General features: G+C 38.2%; 1 protein-coding gene across 4 annotated transcripts in view; it reads left to right on the top strand.

The window, feature by feature from the left end:
• Nucleotides 1–20,837, top strand: part of LOC112321614 (ankyrin repeat domain-containing protein 26) — a 117,941-nt gene that overhangs the window by 79,332 nt on the left and 17,772 nt on the right. For 2 of the 4 annotated variants that reach the window (XM_053922474.1, XM_053922477.1), the window contains 6 exons: nucleotides 8,059–8,196; nucleotides 10,612–11,568; nucleotides 12,762–12,914; nucleotides 17,249–17,319; nucleotides 17,654–17,747; nucleotides 19,721–19,833. In XM_053922474.1, the coding sequence (XP_053778449.1) occupies nucleotides 8,059–8,196; nucleotides 10,612–11,568; nucleotides 12,762–12,914; nucleotides 17,249–17,319; nucleotides 17,654–17,747; nucleotides 19,721–19,833 (1,526 nt within the window). The remainder of the gene's footprint in view (nucleotides 1–8,058; nucleotides 8,197–10,611; nucleotides 11,569–12,761; nucleotides 12,915–17,248; nucleotides 17,320–17,653; nucleotides 17,748–19,720; nucleotides 19,834–20,837) is intronic. The other 2 variants (XM_053922475.1, XM_053922476.1) reach the window with 2 other exon arrangements.

Here is a 20,837-nt window from a genome sequence, read left to right on the forward strand (position 1 = left end):
TGTTTGTGTAAGCAATGGCTGAGCTGCCCTTTGGGGAGACAGAGCTTTGCCTTTAAAAAAAAAAAGTTCAATTACGGTTTAAATTCAGTATTATTTTGTATTAGTTTCAGGTGTAGAGCATAGTGGCTAGGCAATCATATACTTTACAAAGTGTTCCTCCGATATTTGAAGTACCCACCCGGCACTGTACATAGGTATATAATATTGTTGACCGTATTCCCTATGCTATACTTTATAACTCCATGACTATTTTGTGACTACTAAGTTGCACTTTTTTTCCATTCTTTTTTTTTTAAATTTTTATTGTTGACACTATTACAGGTGACGCATTTACCCACACTTTGCCCATGTCAACCCAGCCCTTGTGCCCCCTTCGCTCAGGCCATCACCACACTGTTGCCTGTGTCCATGGGTTATGCATATATGTTATTTGGCTAAGCCCTTCACATTCTTTCATCCAGTCTCCCCATCTTTCCTCTGATCTGACAGCTGTCAGTCTGTTCCATGTATCCGTGCCTCTGTTTCTATTTTGTTTGTCAGTTTGTTTTGTTCATTAGATTCCACATGTAACTAAAATAATAAGGTACTTGTCTTTCTCTGACTGGCTTTTTTCACTTAGCATAATAATCCCCAGCCCTTTCCATGCTGTCACAAAGGTAAGAGTTTCTTCTTTTTACGGCCAAATAGTACTCCATTGTATAAATGTACCACTCATCAATTAAAGGGCACTTGGGCCGTTTCCAAATCTTGGCTATTGTAAATAATGCTACAATGAACATGGAGGTGCATATGTTCTTTCAGATTAGTATTTCAGGGTTTTTTGGGATATATTCTCAGAAGTTGGTTTGCTGGGTCAAAAGGTAGTGCCATTTTCAGGTTTTTATGGAAACTCAATACTGTTTTCCACAATGGCTGCACCAGTCTGCATTTCCACCAAAGTGCAAGAGGGTTCCCTTTTCTCCACATCCTCGACAGCACTTGTTTGTGCATTTATTGATGATAGTCATTCTGACAGGTGTGACATGATACTTCATTGTAGTTTTATTTTGTTTTTCTGGTGATTAGTGATGTTGAGCATTTTTTCATATGTCAACTGGCTACATGTATGTCCTCTTTGGAGAAGTTTCTATTCAGGTCCTTTGCCCATTTTTTAATTGGATTGTTTGTCTTCCTGGTGGTAAGTTGTGGAAGTTCTTTGTATATTTTAGATATTAACCCCTTATCAGATGTATCATTGGCAAATATATTCTCCCATACATTAGTTTTCCCTTTTCATTTTGTTGATGACATATTTTGCTGTACAGAAGCTTTTTAGTTTGGCATAGTCCCATTTGTTTATTTTTTCCTTAGTTTCTATTGCCTTAGAAGATGTAGCACCAAAAATGTTGCTTTGGGGAGATGTCTGAAATTTTACTGCCTGTGTTAGGACTTTTATGGTTTCATGACTTACATTTAAGTCTTTTATTCATTTTGAGTCCATTCTTGTGTATGGTATAAGTTGGTGATCTAGTTTCATTTTTTGCATGTACCTGTCCAATTTTCTCAACACCATTTATTGAAAAGACTGTCTTTACTGCATTGTATGCTTTTGCCACCACTGGCAAATATTCTGTGACCATACAGCATAGATTTATTTCTGGGCTCTCTGTTCTGTTCCATTGACCTGTGTACCTGTCCTCATGCCAGTACCCGACTGTTTTGAATACAATGGCCTTGTGGTATAGTGTGATATCATGTATTGTGATACCTCCAGCTTTGTTTCACTTTTCTCTAGATTGCTGACGCTATTCGAGGTCTTTTTAGGTTCCATATAAATTTCTGGAATATTAGTTCTAGTTCTGTGAAATATACCATTGGTATTTTAATAGAAATTCATTGAATCTATAGATTGCTTTAGGTATTGCATATTGGGTATTAAAATGTACAATACCCAAGTAATGGACATTTTCATAATGTTAATTCTTCTAGTCCATGGACAAGATACATGCTTCCACTTATTTCTATCTTCCTCAGTTTCTTTCTTCAATGTCCTGTACTTTTCTGAGTACAGGTCTTTTACCTCCTTGGTTAAATTTATTCGTAGGTACCTTATATTTTTGTTGTTGTTGCAATAATAAATGGAATTGTTTTCTTAGTTTGTCTTTCTGATAGTTCATGATTGGTGTATAAAAATGCTACAGACTTCTGAATTTTAATTTTGTTTCTTGCTACTTTGCAAAATTTATTTATTAGATCTCATAATTTTTTTGTGGAGTCTTTGGAGTTTTCTATGTACAATATCATGTCATCTGAGAATAAATACAGTTTTGCTTTCTCCTTTCCAATTTGAATGCCTTTAATTTCTTCTTCTTGTCTGATTGCTGTGGCTAGGACTGCCAGTACTCTGTTTAGAGTGGGGAAAGCAGATGTTTCTGTCTTGTTCCTGATCATAAGAGAAATGCTTTTAGTTTTTGTCCATTGAGGATGATGTTAGCTGTGGGTTGGTATCAAATGCTCCTTTTGCATCTGTTGATGTGATCATGTGATTTTTGTCTTTCATTTATCACATATATTGATTTGTGAATATTGTATCAGTGTTGTATCCCTGGGACAAATCCCACTTGATAATGGCGTATGATTTCTCTAACGTGTCACTGGATTTGGTTTGCTAATATTTTGTTGAGAATTTTAGCATCTATGTTCATCACGCATATTGGCCTATAATTTTCTTTCTTTGTAGTGTCTTTATCTGGTTTTGGAATAAGGATAACGCTGGCCTCATAAAACAAGCTTGGGCATCTTCCCTCGTCTTGAATTTTTTGGAATAGTTTGAGGAGAGGTGTTAGTTCTTCTTGGAATGATTGGTAAAGTTCACCTTTGAAGCCATCCCGTCCAGGACATTAGTTTGCTGGGAATTTTTTGATTACCTCTTCAATTTCAGTAGGTGTAATCTGTTTGTTCGGATTCTCCAACTCTCCCTGGTACAGTTTTAGAAGATTGTATGTTTCTAGAAATGTATCCATTATAACCAGGTTGTCCAGTTCTTTGGAATACAGTTGTTTATAATATTTTCTTATAATCCTTTGTATTTCTTTGGTGTCAGTTGTTATTTCTCCTCTTTCATTTCTGATTTTATTTATTTGGGTCCTCTCTCTTTTTTTCTTGATGAATCTGGCTAAAGATTTGTCAATATTGTTTATCTTTTCAAAGACCCAGTTCTTGAATTCATTGATATTTTGTATTATTTTTTTAGTCTCATCATTTACTTAGACTCTGATCTTTATTTTTTCCTTCCTTCAGCTTCCTCTGGGCTTTATTTGTTGTTCTTTTTCTATTTCTTTGAGTATAGGGTTATATTGTTTGAGATTTTTCTTTCTTTTTGAGGTAGGCCTGTAATACTATGAACTTTTCTTTCAGTACTGCTTATACTGTGTCCTATAGATATAAGGTTATTGTTTGTTCATTTTTACTTGTTTCCAGCCAATTTTTGGTTTCTTTGATGTCGTTGTTAATCCATTTATTGTTTAACATGTGTTTGAATGTTTTTAGTTTTGTTATTATAGTTGCTTTATTGTAGTTGATTTCTAGTTTCATTGTGATCCAAGGAGATGATTGATATGATTTCAGTTTTCTTGAATTTGCTAAGACATTTGGTCTATCTTTGAGAATATACCATGTGCAATTGAGAAGAATGTATATCCTGCTGCTTTGGGATAAAGTGTTCTGTAACTATCGATTAAATCCATCCAGTCTGGTGTGATGTTTAATGGTGCCGTTTCCTTGTTGATTTTTTGTCTGGTAGGTCTAACCATTGATGACAGCGGGGTGTTAATATCCCCTACTATGTCTATGTTGATGTTGATCTCTTCATTAAAGTCCACCAAGATTTTTTAAATATGTTTTTGTACTTTTGTATTAGGTGTATAAATTTTTACAAAGGTTATGCCCTTGTTGGATTTAATCACTTTAATATTATGTAGTGACCTTCTTTACTTCTTGTTATGGGCTTTGTTTTGAAGTCTATTTTGTCAGATACAATTATTGTACCCCAACCTTCTTTTTTTGTTTTGTTTACATTTGCATGGAATACATTTTTTCATTTCTTCACTTTCAGCTTGTGTGTATCTTTTGTCCTGAGGTGGGTCTTATTTATGTTCCTGTAGCTCTCTATTTCTTCTTCTTAAAGCAGTCTCTTTAACCTTTCTTGCAACACTGATTTGGTGGTAATGAACTCCTGTGGCCATTTTTTGTCTTGGAAGCTCTTTATTTCACCTTCAATTTTATTTATTTTTGATTTTAGAGAAAGGGGAAGGGAGAGAGAAGGAAAGGATAGAAATCCTGATATGAGAGAGAAACATCGACGGCCTGCCTTCTGTATACACCCTGGCTGGGGACTGAACCCACAATCCAGGCATGTGCTCTGACTGGGGAACGAACCAGGGATCTTTCAGTTTGCAGTACAATGCCCAGCCAACTGAGCCACACTGACTGGGGCACGCCTTCAATTTTAAATGAGAGCATTGCTGGGTAGAGTTATCTTGGTTACAGGTCATTGCTTTTTATCACTTTGAATACTTTATTCCAATTCCTTCTTGCCTGAAGTGTTTTTGTTGAGAAATCAGTTGACAGACTTATGGGAATTCCCTCATGGGTTACTGTCTCTCTCTGCCTTTAAGATTCTCTGTTTTTAACATTTGCCATTTTAATTATGATGTGTCTTTTTATGGGTCTCTTTGGGTTCATCTTGATTGAGACTGTCTGTGCTTCCTGAAATGTGTGACTCTTTCCTTCACCAGGTTAGGGACGTTTTCTACCATTGTTTCTTCAAATAGATTCTCTTTCTTGCTTATACTCTCTTCTCCTTCTGGTATTCCTATGATGTGGATGTTGTCATGCTTCGTGTCGTCACAGAGATTTCTTAGACTTTCCTCATTTCTCTTATTTCTCTCTTGTTTTTCATGCTCTGCTCAGGTACTTATTGTGCTCTTGTCCTCTCATTTGCCGATTCAGTCCTCTGCTTCATCTAGCCTGCTATTGATTCCTTCTAGTGTATTCTTCATTTCAGATATTGTATTCTTCATTTCTGACTGTTTTTTTTTGTGTGATTTCTATGTCCTTTTTAATGCTTACTGTCTTTTTGTATACATTCTCTCTGAGATTATCCATTCTTCCCCTAAGGGCCTTGATCATCCTTATAGCTATTGTTTTAAACTCTGCATCTGGTATTTTGGTTGCATCCATTTCATTAAATTCTTTTTTGAGGGGGGATTTCTCTTGGGTTTTTTGGTTTGTTTGTTTGGGACACTTTTCTTTGTCTCTCCATTGTGTTTCTGTGCATTAGGTAGATCTGCTATGACTCCCAAACATGTTATGATGATTTTATGATTAAGTTGTGTTGTTGGGCTCAGTGGCACAATCTTCCAGATCACCTGAGCCCTGTGCTCCAGGAATGTTTCCTGTGGGTTATGTGTACTCCTGTTATAGCTGAGTCTTGAATGTTGTTGACCCTTTCGTGGGTGGAGTTAACCTTTGAGGCAGGGTGACTGTAAGGGTAAACTTCAATCACTGTGTATGAGGTGCTGTGCAGGGCTGCCCCCTGAGGCAGAGTTGTTCCTGGCAGAACCTGGTGCCTGCCGGAAGCTCCCTTTGGGTGTGCTGCTTGTGTGGCTAGTAATGTCCAGTTCTGGTGTGGTCTAAAGCCCATCACTGGTTGTGTTGGTTCTGGATCCATTTGGATGGAATTCAGGTACAGGTTGCTGTCAGACGTTGTGCATAACTGGTTTGGGGCTACTTGTCTGTAGCTAACACAGTCTTCACTGTTTATGCCTCTATCTACTAGATCTGAGTATGCATGAGCGGGGCCATTCTGTGTAAAAGGGTCAGCTTCCTCCAGCTTAGGGTTGGGGGCAGATCTAAAAGGACTGAGGCTCCCTGAGCTCTGCCTCCGCCTGTTAGCTACTCTGCCTTCCCTATGGTTGCTGTGGTTGTGCTCCAGAGCCTTCCAAAGAAAGACTGTGGGGTGAACTCAGGCTAGTTACAATCCACAGCCCCTTTCTCAGGTTGAGAGCTCAGTAATGTGGGGCAACCAGGATAGGGAGGACAGGGCTAGAGGATCACCTTCCTGAAGGTCACATAGTCAGGCACTCAATGAGGGGAAAGTGACCCGTACTTCAAAGCCACACCCCTCAGTCTCTGTCAGAGTCTCTAACTCTAGTTCAGGGTTCAGTGCAGTTCTAGTTCTAGTGCAGGTTCAGGGCAGCCAGCTGTTCCCTCTGCAGGAGTAAGCTCAGCCACCCTGGGCTCAGAGGGATAGATCAAAAGAGTCTGCCATTAGGGGTGATGCCAGCCCAGCCTGCCGGAGGGGGCTAAGCACTTTGTCCTGGTTCAGTCAGTAGCCTCTGGGGGTCACACACTTTGAATGTCCCCACTCTGAGCCGCTCTCCCTTCCCTCTGTCGACCTGTACCCAGTGGGGGTATCCAGGCATTGGCAGGACTGATCCAAACAGTCTCCTATTGGGAGTGGTGCCTGCAAGCCTGTAGGAGGGAGGTGGGCACTTCTTTATTCAGGGTAGCATGAGCTGAACTCACAGGGTAGTTTGTATTTGCCTCCCTGCAATGTAGCCACATAGTTCAGCACTTGCCCCTCTGGCTCCCAGACAGAAGCCTCCCCAAGAGACACAGTCCAAAAATCCCAGCTCTGCATGGCTCCCTGGTCCCTTGTGCCCCAAACCAATCAGGATGAGACCGATGGTCAGCCTTCCCAGCTCTCCATGTGGCAGGTCTCAGCAGGGCGGGGCTGAAAGTCCCAGCTCCACAAGGCTCCTCTGTACTGCCAAACCCAGCAGGACAGGGACCAAAGTCCCAGCTCTGCATGGCTCCCATGCACTGCCGAGCTCAGCAGGATTAGGAAGGCTGAGTGACTAAAAAGGTCGGGGGAGGGGTACCAGCTGTGCACTGGAGGTGGAGGAGACTGACCCTCTTTCTCAACACACACAGTTTAGTCACTATCTGGGTCTTCAACAAAAGCCTCCCCAGAAAAAAGGAGGTCCCCTTAAAGTTGCTGCTGGCTGTAGCCAGCAGACCCCTCCCCAGGCCCCAACTATGGCACTGTGGCCTCACCAGCAGTCAGAGTCCAGACCACAACTGCCCAGGCTGGTGCTATAATAATAGGAGTGCTCTTCCCTGGGAGAGTGCAGTCTGACTGTCCCAGGCTGACTGAATCCCCACTGATTTCCACTACCAGGTGCGACATGGGCTCCTCTTCCCATCTCTGTTGCTCTGGGTTGGGGATTACTGTGTGGGGTTGGGGCCCCACGCTCCTAGGGGGAGGAAGTTTGCAGCCTCGATATCCCTCCAATTTCTCAACCGCCTCCACCCCTGAGTGTGAGGAGGTAAGGTGGGGGGGACGCTATGCCTTATCCTGTCTTTGCCCTTCTTGGCAGTTCCTATGTGGCTTCTTCTGCAAATCCTTGGTTATAATATTTCAGGTCAGCTAGCCTTCAGTTGGTTGTTCAGGTTGATTGCTCTGTAATTTAGCTGTAAGTCTGGTTTGGGCCAGAAGCAGGTGGGTGCAGCTTCTACCTACTCTTCAGCCATCTTGGAATTCCAGAAATTTTTCACTGTTAGAGTGTTTTATATTTATATTTATAACATCCCTTTGATTTAATGTTATCTCATTCAAAATGTGAACTGTGATATATATAATTAAAATTATTAATTTATCGCAATTCTTGACATCTAGTAAATGCTATGAAGAAATAGAAGGTAAGTTCAGCTTATCCATTAACATAAATATTAATTTTGGCTTTTGAAATGTTAACATGCAGGCTAAATTGCTTTGAGACCATCAAGAAAGTAGTCAAATGTCTTTTTTTAAAAATTTATTTCACAGTACTGTATTTTTGCTGTTTGGCAAATTTAGCTATGATTTAAATTAAGATTGGAGTTTTTCATGGAAGATAGGATCCTTGTGTTCAAAAAGGCTTTTTAACAGTGTTTTTAAGGTTCTGCTCATAAGTTTGTGACTTTTTTTTTTTTTTAATGCTGAGAGACCAAACACATAATGAAATGTGTCTCTAGGTTATAGAAGAGCGAAATGGCATTCAGAGTCAACTCTCTCGAGAGCAGAATGCCAGAACATTACAAGATGGAATTTTGACCAATCGCCTTTGCAAACAAAAGGAGATACAGATAGCGCATGACAAAATAAATTCTGAGGTATTTTGCTTTGTCAATTGCAAATACTCGTGTATGTATTTGTGTATGTATGTAAAAAAACAATACTGTACATATGGAAAATACAGAGGATTTTAAAAGTATCTGTGTGTGTATTTTGTGTAAACTCACAAAATCCTGAGTTTGTTTATGTTTCTAACCTCTCTTTTCCACATCGTGATAACTCGATTAGTTCATTGATGTATATAGAAGTTCTTAGTACATAAGATCAATGAGCTTTCTATGATCTCAAAAATATTGTTATTAACAACAGATATTCCAGTTTTTAGAAGTGGTTTCATCCCCTTGATATATTAAAAGAGAGGTTAATTTTCACTTCCACTGATAGTAAGGAGGAAAAGTATAGCCATCTCAGAGACCATATTTTAGATGTCATTCTCCTACTTTTGAGAAAAGTAACAGTTTTCTCCAAGTAGTATCCCATTTTAGTACAAGGAGCTTTTGAAAACAATGATATGCCATAATGTACCATGGGAAACCAAAAAACATGCCAGAATTATCTTCTGGAGGGAGGGCCCCTTGCAGTACAGGCTTCCCTGCTAGGTGAGTGTTCTAGGAACCCATCTGTATCAGTGCACCAGCTGGCGTTGTTGTGAGAGGCTATGTTCGGCTTCAGTGAACTTTTTTTGAAGACTCTTTCAACGTGTTTGCCCATTTCATGATGGGTGGTTTATGAGTGCACCTGCCCACACCACGCTGTTTTCAGTAGTTTTTGACCAAAAAGGGCATGACCCCTCTGCTCCACCCTTCCTGTTCACCTGATCTCACTCTGAGTGACTTCTTCTGTTTCCCTGGATGAAAAAAAGTCCTCAGAGGGAAACGTTTTACTGGTGTGGAAGAGTGACACGGATCCCGGCCAGCAGGATCCATTGTGGTAGAAATATTCAAATATACACGGACTACAGAAATCCTGTGGAGGAAAAGGGACGAGGCGGCCACTCCCTCAATAGGAGAGCGCCTGACCCTTGCCTTGACAGGTTTTTATTGTTTTTCTAGGCCCCTTACATCAAAGATATTCAAAGGAACATCTTGCATAGTTCCTTTGCATAGAACTTTGCATAGTTCCTTTACTATGCAAAGGTTTGTTTTGGGTGGTTATCTTTTGCAGACAAAGGAGAGGGTGTCGCTGAATACATCAAAGGAGGATATTTGCTATGTAAAGGGAGAAGTGGCCGAAACAGGCTCCGTTCCGCACCTGGAAGGTCTAGCCCAGATTTTAGGAAGATAAAGATACTCAGTAAACATTTGCTTGCCTCAGAGTGAGGGAGTTTTAGCCAGAGCAAGTCTCACAGCAGTCTAGGTACAATGCAGGCCTGATTTCCCACTGGAGAACCTATCCGTGGACGTGGGTCCTGCCCGCCAACCTCGCTCCCCACTGGCTTTTCCAAGTGGGGGGCTGAGCCACATTTCCCACGCTTGGAACAGTTCCCCACAGAAGAGGTGAAACAAAAAATGGCAGAAGCACTAAAAGGCATCAAAATTGACAAGTTCAAAAACTGTTTTGAGAAGTAGAAAAAGTGTCCCGATAGGTGTATTGCATCAAATGAAGAGTACTTTGAAGGTGACCAAAATTTAGACATGTAAGCATAAACACACAATTTTTTATAAATAAATTCCATTTTGGGGTCCCCCTTCATACACTTAGTGATAATTTATTTATAAGTATTTTATCCCTAGTAAAGTAATTCAGCATATTTTTCTCCAATTTCACAGTTATTACTACTTTAACATTATGAAGAGGAAATAAAAGGTATTGCAGCAGCAAATAATCTCATGATTTTCGAAGTACAGCTCGACAAATGTTGCCTTATATGCCATTGGTTTTGTGAAATATAAGGCTTCTTTGTTCAGTCGCTCCACTCCAGACCGCGGTCACTAAATGAGTTCGTGTGTAGAGCAGCACTAGGACAGCGCCCAGATTATCGGCTTTTAGTACATGTAGCGTTTGCAACTATGACATTATAGGAAAAGTAGAATATCCATGGAATATTCTCAGGGAAAATAATTAGGAAATCTACTCCATCCAAACATGTGCAGTGTCAATACTCTTACTCTGAGGTAGCTGTGTGTTCAGACTGCACATTCAGTTTTTAAGGGTAGTCAAATTTATTAATGTTTTGTGCCTTCCGGGTTTGTTGTAATTCAGAGATTCTTATTATTTCTCATGATTCCTTTTTTAATTTCGTGGATTCATTTTATATTAAGTTTCTGAACTTTGTGGAATTTATACTTACACAAATTTGGAGGTTCAGGTCCAACTCTGTTTTTTCCAGTGGGATATACACTTATTGCAACCTTTTTATTATGTAAACATATACATTATTCTTTAATTTCAGAGGATATCATGATATGTCATTTCAGTGAGTGTTAGCTACACATCTCCTTTATTTTTCTTAGGTTTCTGATAATTATGAAAAAGAAAAAAATCTGTTGCATGAAAACCATATGTTACAGGATGAAATTGCCACGCTAAGACTGGAAATAGACACAATAAAAAATCAGAACCAGGAAATGGAAAAAAAATATTTTGAGGACATTGCAGTTGTCAAAGAAAATAATGACTTTCTTCAAAAGGCAATAAAAGTGAATGAGGAAACATTTACAAAAACAGTATCCCAATATAATGGGCAGCTTAATGCTCTGACAGCTGAGAATACAATACTAAAGTCTAAACTGGAGACTGAAAAACAAAACAAAGAAAGACTGGAAACAGAAATCGAATCGTACCGGTCTAGACTGGCTACTGCTGTAGAGGATCACGAGCAGAGTGAGACATCAAAAAGAGACCTGCAACGGGATTTCCAGAGAGCAAGAGATGAATGGTTTCGTCTACGGGACAAAATGAATTGTGGTATGTCTGACCTGGAAGATAGAAATGAGATTCTTTCTCAACAACTTTCTAAAGCTGAAAGTAAATTCAATAGCCTAGAAATTGAGCTTCATCACACAAGAGATGCTCTCAGAGAAAGGACATTGGTTTTAGAAGGCGTACAGAGAGATCTAAGCCAAACACAGTGTCAAAAGAAGGAAATTGAACACATGTATCAAAAGGAACAGGGTAAAGTGAATAAATACATTGGAAAGCAGGGCTCCTTAGAGGAGAGGCTATCTCAACTACAGAGTGAAAATGTGTTGCTTCGACGGCAGGTGGAGGATGCTCACAATAAAGCTGACAGTAAAGAAAAGACAGTAATTAATATTCAAGATCAGTTTCAGGATATCATAAAAATATTTCAAGCTGAAAGTGAAAAACAAGCTCTTATGCTGAATGAAAGAAATAAGGAGTTAATCAATGAATGCAATCATTTAAAAGAAAGAATGAATCAGTATGAAAATGGTAAAGCAGAAAGAGACGTAAGTATCCAAAACAATAAACATTTTCAGATTTCTTTAAAAAATTCAAATACTGTATTTGATGATGGCTAAATGTTCAATCTATAGTTGAACATTAAAAATATAGAAATTATAACTGTGCTTGCTCTGTCAGCTCAAAAGCAGACTCTGTACCCCACAAAGGAAAATTAGACCTGACAGGTGTTTCATTTTGAGTAAAGACATTGTTTTACCTATGAAATGTTAAGAGGTTAAATCATAGATTGTTAATATACATTGATATTAATTATTTACTTATACTGATACAATATTAATTTTAATCTGTCACCACATTTTAATACCAGTATGAAGCAGATAAATGGAAATGCTCATACCTGAAATGAGTATTCTGAAATTAAGTTTCAATAAGTGGATTATCTTGACAGTTAATTTCAGATTTGAATGAACTGAAGTGTAGACACTGTTTCTCATAGTACCTTTCTTTCAGTGGCTTCTTATACATTTTAGTTGTTTAATGTTACTTGTGTCAATTTGAATTAAACTTGGAAATACTTCAGTCTCGAGTAATATAATCTTATGACCTCTCAACTTTTTAAAGACATCTACTTCTCATTAAATCATAATTTGAGACAAATGTGATGAGTTTTAGCAACTATACTTGATTTAATCTTTTTACTATTATTTACAAGTTTCTTTGAATATTTCTACAAATAATTTGCTCATATTTCTCATTTCAAGACCCAATTACTATCATTTGCAGATAAGTTTGCTTAGTACAGAGAGAAAGGTAGTTCTCTGTGGTTTATTAATTTGGCATTGACTCTCCAATCAGACTAGTGAGGGGTGGCAGGATTTATGTGTAGCAGGGAGGGAGGTCAAGGCCAGATTACCTAGTGAACAGGAATGTGTCCATATGAAGAAAATAAGGTGAAATGATGTGTGTGGTGATATTTTTCCAGTTATATATTATGTTAATAATATATGATTCTCACAAAATACATACAGGGTGGGGCAAAAGTAGGTTTACAGTTGTTTATATGGAAAATAATATAATAATTAATAAATAATAAAACAAGAATTAACTCTTTTGTTTTTTGCACTCACAACTATAAACCTTCCTTTGCCCCATTCTGTATGTGAAGTTACATATTATTAACATAATTAACTAGTAGTGTGATTTATAAAATCAGTAACAGAAATAAATATCTTACTAGGCAATGGTGAGACAACTTCAACAAGAACTGGCTGACACCCTAAAAAAACAATCTATGTCAGAGGCTTCACTGGAGGTTACATCACGCTATCGTATGGATTTAGAAGAAGAGACACAGGATTTAAAGCAGAAATTAGATCAAGTCAGAAGTCAAGTATGTATGAAATTGAACTTGTCATCAGTTAATCTATAGCTGATTAAATAATATAAAATGATCTGCCCTTCCATTCTAATGATAGCTTTGCTGGATAGAATAATCTTGGTTGTAGGTGTGCTTTCCATCACTTTGAATACTTTTTACCACTCCCTTGCCTGCAAAGCTTCTTTTGAGAAACCAGCTGATAGTCTTATGGGAACTCCTTTGTAGGTAACTCTCTGCTTTACTCTTGCCGGTTTTAAGATTTTGTCTTTAACTTTTGGCATTTTAATTATGATATGCCTTGGTGTGGTCCTCTTTGTGTCCGTCTTGTTTGTGACTCTCTGTGCTTCCTGGACTTGTATGTCTATGTCCTTCACCAAAATAGGGAAGTTTTCTTCCATTATTTTTTCAAATAAGTTTTCTATTTCTCACTCTTCCTCTTCTCCTTCTGGCATCCCTGTGATTCAGATGTTGACACTTTTGGAGATGTCCCAGAGTCTTCTTATTCTCTCCTTGTTTTAAAAAAAAAAAATCTTGTTTCTTCATTCTGTTCTGGTTGAGTGTTTATTTCTTCCTTATGTTCCAAATCATTGATTTGAACCTCAGCTCCCTTCCCTTCACTGTTGGTTCTGTGTGGATTTGTCTTTATTTCACTTAGTGTAGCCTTCATTTCTTCCCTTATGCTTTTGACATATTCAGTGAGTTCTCTGAGCATCCTGATCACCAGCGTTTTAAACTCTGCATCTGATAGGTTGGCTATCTCCATTTTGCTTAGCTCTTTTCTGGGGTTTTGTTCTGTTCTTTCATTTGGGCCACATTTCTTTGTCTCCTCAATTTGGCAGCCTCCCTGTGTTTGTTTCTGTCAAGGTAGAGCTACTTTAACTACTTGTCTTAGCACACCTGTTAAGTTGTATGGGGCGGAGCCTTATATATTCACCAGGGTGGGGCCATCTGCTTCCCTGCTTTGTGGCTCTGTATGTAGGGGAGGGGATAATGCCACTGCCTGGCTGCTGGAGGCTTTGCTCCATAGACGCCCCATTTCCAGTCACTTTACCCCCTTCCTTTATGCTATTGGTGCCCCTCTAGCTGCTGCCTCTGTGGTGGTGGCTCCCAGAGCGGGTGGGTTTGCTTGTGTTCTAGCACCATGCGGGCCCTTTAAACAGATTCTCCTGAGAGACTGGCAGTTTCTCCCACCATCCTAACCCCCACTGATTTTAACAACCCAGAAGTTATAAGGCTTTATTTTGCCAGTACTAGAACCCTGGGCTGCATTGTCTGGCATGGGGCTGGGATCACTCGGTCCCAAGGTATCCCTCCTGATTTTTATCCACCACATGTGAATGTGGGACTGCTCATTCTGCCAGCTGCCACCACTGCTGCCTCATCACCGCCACACTGCGTCCTCTCTGCCCCAGCTGTCTGTCTGTGCCCCTCCTACCCATCTGGATGAATATGGCTTCTTTAAATCCTTGGTTGTCAGACTTCCATACAGTTCTATTTTCTGACAGTTCTGGGTGGTTTTTTTTTTTGTTTTACGGTTAGTTGTGATCCTTCTTATGGTTGTGCAAAGAGACAAAGCATGTCTACCTACACCTCCATCTTGACCAGAAGTCTGCACTTATTTCTAAAACCCTGGCTTTTATTCTGCTATTTATACTTACGTTTGTTCTTATAATATTTATCCTTAGGAAAGTTAAGAATTATGCATCATTCTCCACAGAAATCAAGAGACTTTTTTATTCTACTAATGTTTTTAGTGATATCACCATTATCATGAGGCAGATAAAATATGAGAATAATGTTTAATGGAATGTTCCAGCAAGTTTTATTTCTTACCTTCACTTTTGTGAATGGTTACAGAATCTGGATTTATTTCATAGATTTCATAACTTGTATGAAGACATCATTCTACACACCAGTTGAAGTAGGCATTTCCTTCATTTTCTCTCACTTTGAAACATTGTAAAAGCATGGAAATGATTCAGATCACTGTAGTATGCACATCCACAACAGAGAATTAAGAAAATTAAACTTAGATCCGCCATTGGTTTTTTAAAAAAAAATTGTACTGGTATAATTTGCCCATTTTAATTGTTCATTCAATATATTTTGACATATTTAGTTCTGCGTCTAACTGTCACCTCACTCAATTATAGACCATTTCATCACTCCAAAAACAAACTCCACATCTTGCAGCTGTCACTCCCAGCTTCATATCTCCCCTGCCACCAGGCACAACCAGAGTACTTTCTGTCCCTCTGGATTTGTGAATTCTGGATATTTCACATACATAAAATCACACAACATGCAGTATTTGTGACTGGCTTCTTTCACTTAATATCACACTTCCAAGGTTCAGCCATATTATAGCACATCAATATTTTATTTATTTCTTTGTATTGTGGAACAATACTTCATTGTGTGGCTAAGCCAATTACCCAAATAACAGCTGATGGAACTTGGTGTTGTTTCTACTTCCTGGCTGTTAATAACTCTACTGTGAACATCAGTGCGCAAGTCGTTGTGTGAACCTATGTTTTTATCTCCGTGCCACTGGATTGAATGGGGCTGATTTCAGCATCTCTCGGCCTTTACTCATGCTGCCCATTCTGTCTTTTCAGTTTCTATTCCTCTCGCCTAATCTGACATCTCTTGGGACCTGGCTCCCAACCTCCCTTCTCCACGAAGCTTTCTCTGACTGTTCTAACTCTCATTGGCCTCACTCTTTCCAGCACTTGTCTGTGCAGAACGATTTAGCCCCGAATTTTACATTGCTTTAATTTGTTTTCATGAGTGATAATCTTATCTTTCTAAGTATAAATTTGCCTAGGGGGTACATTATTGATATGATGGCACTTATCTTTGTATACAATTGAATTGAAAATATTTTAGCTTAACTATTGTTAGGATAAAATTACTTTATACCACACCAATACTATCTTTTTGGAGACATTGATATAACTAAACTTTTATTCTCAATGTATTTTAAGCAATTAAATATAAATATAATAGAGAATTGTTTAATCAGAAGCTCATTTTTTTTACCCTCAATGTAAGGGGTAAAAATGGAAATCAGCCCTCCTTCACTGTGCAGCCAGAACTGGGATTTAGAGATTTGTAGCACTCTACCAACTGTAAATCTCTGGGAAGGGCTTTTCTGATAGCCATTCCACATCACTTTAATCTGCTCCTCAGAGTACTTGCTAAAGCAGCCCAGCCTAAACAGTGACTGGGGATGAAGGGATCTGGGAACTTTGATTTAGCACAGAGCCCGTCACCTCCCTGTCAGTGGCTTTCCCCTGCCTGTCAGGTCCTGTACGTGATGTACTCAATCCCGGAGGTGCTATTTGCATTGCTCGTGATTATTGTCCGCTGAGTAGTACAGAGAGGAAGCAAGTTATAAATTGTGGTAAGCAGAAAGGTCCTATTGACGAGTGGTCTTGGTGAAAGCTCTCTGAAGCGCTGGGGACGTAGCCCGGGCCTCATGCTCCCCATTTGCTGCTGTTGTCAATGGTATGAAGAATGATTTCAGTGTAACTCGTACCAGAGACCACCTCCATTGCCATCTGCCTGACGTATAAAATTGTATTAGAACTTAAAATACAGCGACAATACTAATGCAGACCCTTAGAGTTTATTATGGGCCATGTACTCTTCTAAGTACTTTGTGTATATTCCCTAATTTAATCTTCCCGACATCCCAGTGAGGTAGGTAGCATTATTGTCTGCATTGTACAGGTGAAGAAACTGAGACACAGGAAGTTTAAGTGATTTGCTCATGGTGACGCAGCTCATGACTGGAGGTTGTGGGAATCAAACCCAGGCATTCTGGCTCCCATGTAGATACTGCCTCTCAGGCTATTCAGTGAAGCATCGTATTGTCATGGAAAGCAGCATTTTAACTTTGATAATCACTGGAATAGCCATGCTATTCCATGTTTAAACATTTGTGAATGTTTAAACTTACACTTGATATGGTGCTTGGAATACAGAAAATGAGTGTTTATCTTAAGGTAATTTTCTACTTTTTCCATTTGACTAGTTTATAAACTTGTGTATTGATCTGATACAATGTAATTTAAGAACATGAGTAATGTTTTAGTTTGAGTACCAGAGAAGCGGTAGGTGATCTTTTCTGCGAAGGACCAGGTCGTAAATGTTTTAGGCTCCGCAGGCCATGAGGTTTCTGTTGTCACAACTCAGCTCTGCTGCTTTGGCACGCGGTAGCCGTAAATAAAATTCAGATGAAAGAAAGAGTGTGCCTGTTGTCCAATAAAATTTAAGTGACAAAAACCGGTAGATTTGTACTAGATTATCAGTAGTTAAAAGTATTTTTTTCTTTATTTTAGTTACAAGAAGCACAGGATCGATACGCAGCAGCTGAAAGATGTGCTGAGGAGACAGAAGAGCACTTGCAAAAGTATAAAGCAGCGCAGAAATAACATAAGTATTCATAAAGCACATGAGGAGTGTAGTACGAGAATTAGACCAGTTGTGATAAATGATACATCAGTGTTAAGCTTGATAAATATTTCAGCTCTGAAATATTTTGAAATGCATAATTTGTGTACATTACCTCTAAATTTTGCACATTATCCACAAAACACAACTGGAAAAATAGCACAATTTCCAATTCATCTACTTTTCAAATTTTAAGATTTTATATAATTGCACCTTCAGATGTTTATTCAGAAATTATCTGATATCTTTTAAATTGATGTGTGAAAATAATTATTTTAAAATATACATTTTAGGCTTGAAATTGAAAATGCCAACTTAAATGTTACAATCAAAGAGCAATCACTGAAAATTGAACAGCTTCAGACAATCCTGGTAGGTACAAATTCGGTAAGTCAATCTCTTCATTCTATCATACTGAAAAGGAATATTTATTTTTCTAGTAGTAGTGTATAAGATATTTTGGCCAATATGAAAAGTCATTGTTACAAGTATTTATTGTATTCATATGATACTTGTTACTAGTAATGTAATTCCTGTTTGTAAAGAAAGTTGAATTCATAAAATTATTTTTCTGGTAAGATTTTATATGAATAAGTCATACTGTATTAGCATACTTTTCATACAAGTGAAATGATAATATGTTGATAAGGAGTCTTCTGTGAATGAGAGTGCCAGGAGGTGCCACCTTACAGTTTCATACAGAAATCTATAAGGCATCAAAAACTGAAAAATGTGTAAGAATTCCCAAAATTGATGAGTATATGCAAAAATAATGGGGGATTTTTTTGTAGATACCTATAGAGATGAATTAGATTTATGACATGGAATTATTAGCCACCATAAGGTCTACTCTGTGAATCAAAAATTTAATGAGACAGCTTTCCACCAATTTAATCAATAGCCCTAAGTTCTCTAGAAGGTTCTCACATCATGACTCCCCAGGCCCGAGACTACCTGGGCTAAGATATTTGACCAGCACAATGTTGAGGTGAAGAATCTGAATTGGCGAGAAGATATAGCTCTGGCTTTGTCAAGCTTTCAAACAATATAGTTGAGCGTGTGTATGAAAACAACTTCAGAAGGGTTCCATAGATCAGGTCTATGGAATAGGAAATTTTTTTTTTAAAATAAAGACAAATAATAATGTGAAATGTTTTGCATTATAAGAGAAAAACAACACAGAGTATTCTGGTCAACCTCCTGAGGGTGAAGGTGCCCCTAAGATTGGAAAATAACACCACACTCAAAGTAACACCAATGAGAATCAACATAAAATGTACAGGATTAGCTGTCCACAAAGGTAACCCCTACCAAGTCGTGGTTTATGAGCATGTGGTTGAGGATATTGTCTATGAGGAACTAGAAGGGAGAAAGAACAGGACAGATGACCTCAGGAAAGGGGTCAAGGCTGGAAATGTGGACTAGGGAGTCTGGTTTGAAGAGCTGAGGCTTAATGAACTCTGAGTTTAAAAAGAAAAAGAATAGAAAGAGTCCAGGATGTGAACATCAGGGTCACTGCTTAGAAATGAATTGGGTTAGAGGAGCAGAGGGTGGGTGTGTGTGGTCGCAGTTATCAGTTGCTGCGGAGAAGTAAAGCAGGATAAGGACTGAAGAAAAAGATGACCCTCAGAAATCTGTTAGTGCAATTATAGGATTGCAAGTCAGATTCTTACGCAAAAGAAGAGAGGAAGGGTGAAAAAATGAGTATGTGGATGAGACCTTGCATTGAAAGATATTAGGGTTGAATGGAAGAGATGGAAAAAGCTGCAAGAATCAAGTAAAAGTGATGTTTTTATAAAACAGAGAGACAGACTTTATTTAAAGAGAAAAGGAAACACTTGGCTCTTGAAATAAGGAGAAGCCGAAACCTACAGAACCACGCTCATGGAGAACGGGGGGCTCCGCCTCAGCCTGAAGTCAGGCTGTCACCCTAAGGTGATGGGGGCTGCGTGGGAGCTTCCAAAGGTTATTTTAGTGAGATGTGGTTTAACAGAACTGGCATATCTTGATATGTTGATGAAAACATTTCTTGGGCATCTTTAGAAATTAAAATGTCAGTGTAGCCACTCTCTTAAAAAATGTTTAACACTTTGTATTTTATATGTAAAAACCTCCATTTTAACAAATTTTGGCAATTTAAGTTCCAGAGAAAAAGTGATGAAAGTGTAAAGTCAATTTAAGCTGCAAAGAGGAGTCATTAGTTTTGAAATCTGTTCATATTGGCATCAGATTTAAAAACTACATTTTATAAACCAGTCTACACACATTATTCATGAACTCATGAGAAATAATATTTTTAAGAAAGAAGAGTGAGTATCTAGATTTTTAAAAATAATTTTCTCTTAAAATGTTTTTCAAAGTCTCAGGATGAAAGGGAACAATTAAAGAAATATATTGAGTTAAAACAATCTCTGGAATATGGCTTGGATCAAGAAATGAAGAAAAATAGTGAATTAGAAAAAGAGTTAATCGGGTAAGACTTTAACATTTCAGATCATTTCTACCACTAATTAAGAGTTAACCGTCACTTTACCATATTAAAACCAAAATACAAGTTTATTCTCTATCTGTAATTTTCATGATTAAACAAATTATCCTATTAAAAAATTTACTTCACAATCTCACAGCACAATCTGAAACTTTTTTGAATGCCAAAAGATTCTGCTTACTCTTCAGTGATTCCTAAAACAATAATGACAACGCCTTCTACATATCCTGTAAACTGCGTTTTTCATGGCTACCTGAATTTTTATTTCTGCAAGATATCTTTGCTCTCTGGTAATCTTTCCTCTTTTAGTGGCATGCTTTTCTTCAGCATTCGAATAGTTTAATATCCTGAAGCCCATCCGTGTCATTGTTTAACAGCCTCACAAGTGATCTTGATTTGGCTTATGTTTTCTTTCTTCTTTTTAGTTATAAAATACATCACATATATGAAAATGTACATAAGACTTAAAGAAGTTGAGTAATCCTGTTTTTACCACTCATATAAAAAAGTAATGGCATCTTTCCCAATGTCTGGGAAGCCCCCACAGGCTTCCTTTCTGTTTATTTGTTGAGTATTCCAGTTTGTTCTGTCTCTCATCAGTGTTTTTCTTCTCATTTAAGTGTCTGTCTCTACATTGTTTTGTATCCCTTTCATTCTGTTAACACTGTGCTAACAAATCTCTCCTCTTAAAACAGTCTTGAGGAGACTGTTCCACTTTATCTCTGATCCCTTCCTTCTACAACCCTGCCCCTTCCTGAATTTCCCTTCAGCTAAAGCTCACAGATTTTTCTTTCCTGTTTCTCTTTCTATTTTGAATGATCTCCTTGATGTTTTCTGTTGGTTCTTTTCTTCTTATAAACTGTCGTCAGTAGGTAACAAGAGATATTTTTGTGTCTTTCAAAAAGCATTTGCATTATAATTATGCTTTTCTTCTCCACTTTGGATTCTGATCTCTGGTTTCTAGTTGATATTTAATAATAGGTTAATGT

The sequence above is a fragment of the Desmodus rotundus genome, chromosome 4 (assembly GCF_022682495.2).
Source record: "Desmodus rotundus isolate HL8 chromosome 4, HLdesRot8A.1, whole genome shotgun sequence".
Lineage (NCBI taxonomy): Eukaryota > Metazoa > Chordata > Mammalia > Chiroptera > Phyllostomidae > Desmodus > Desmodus rotundus.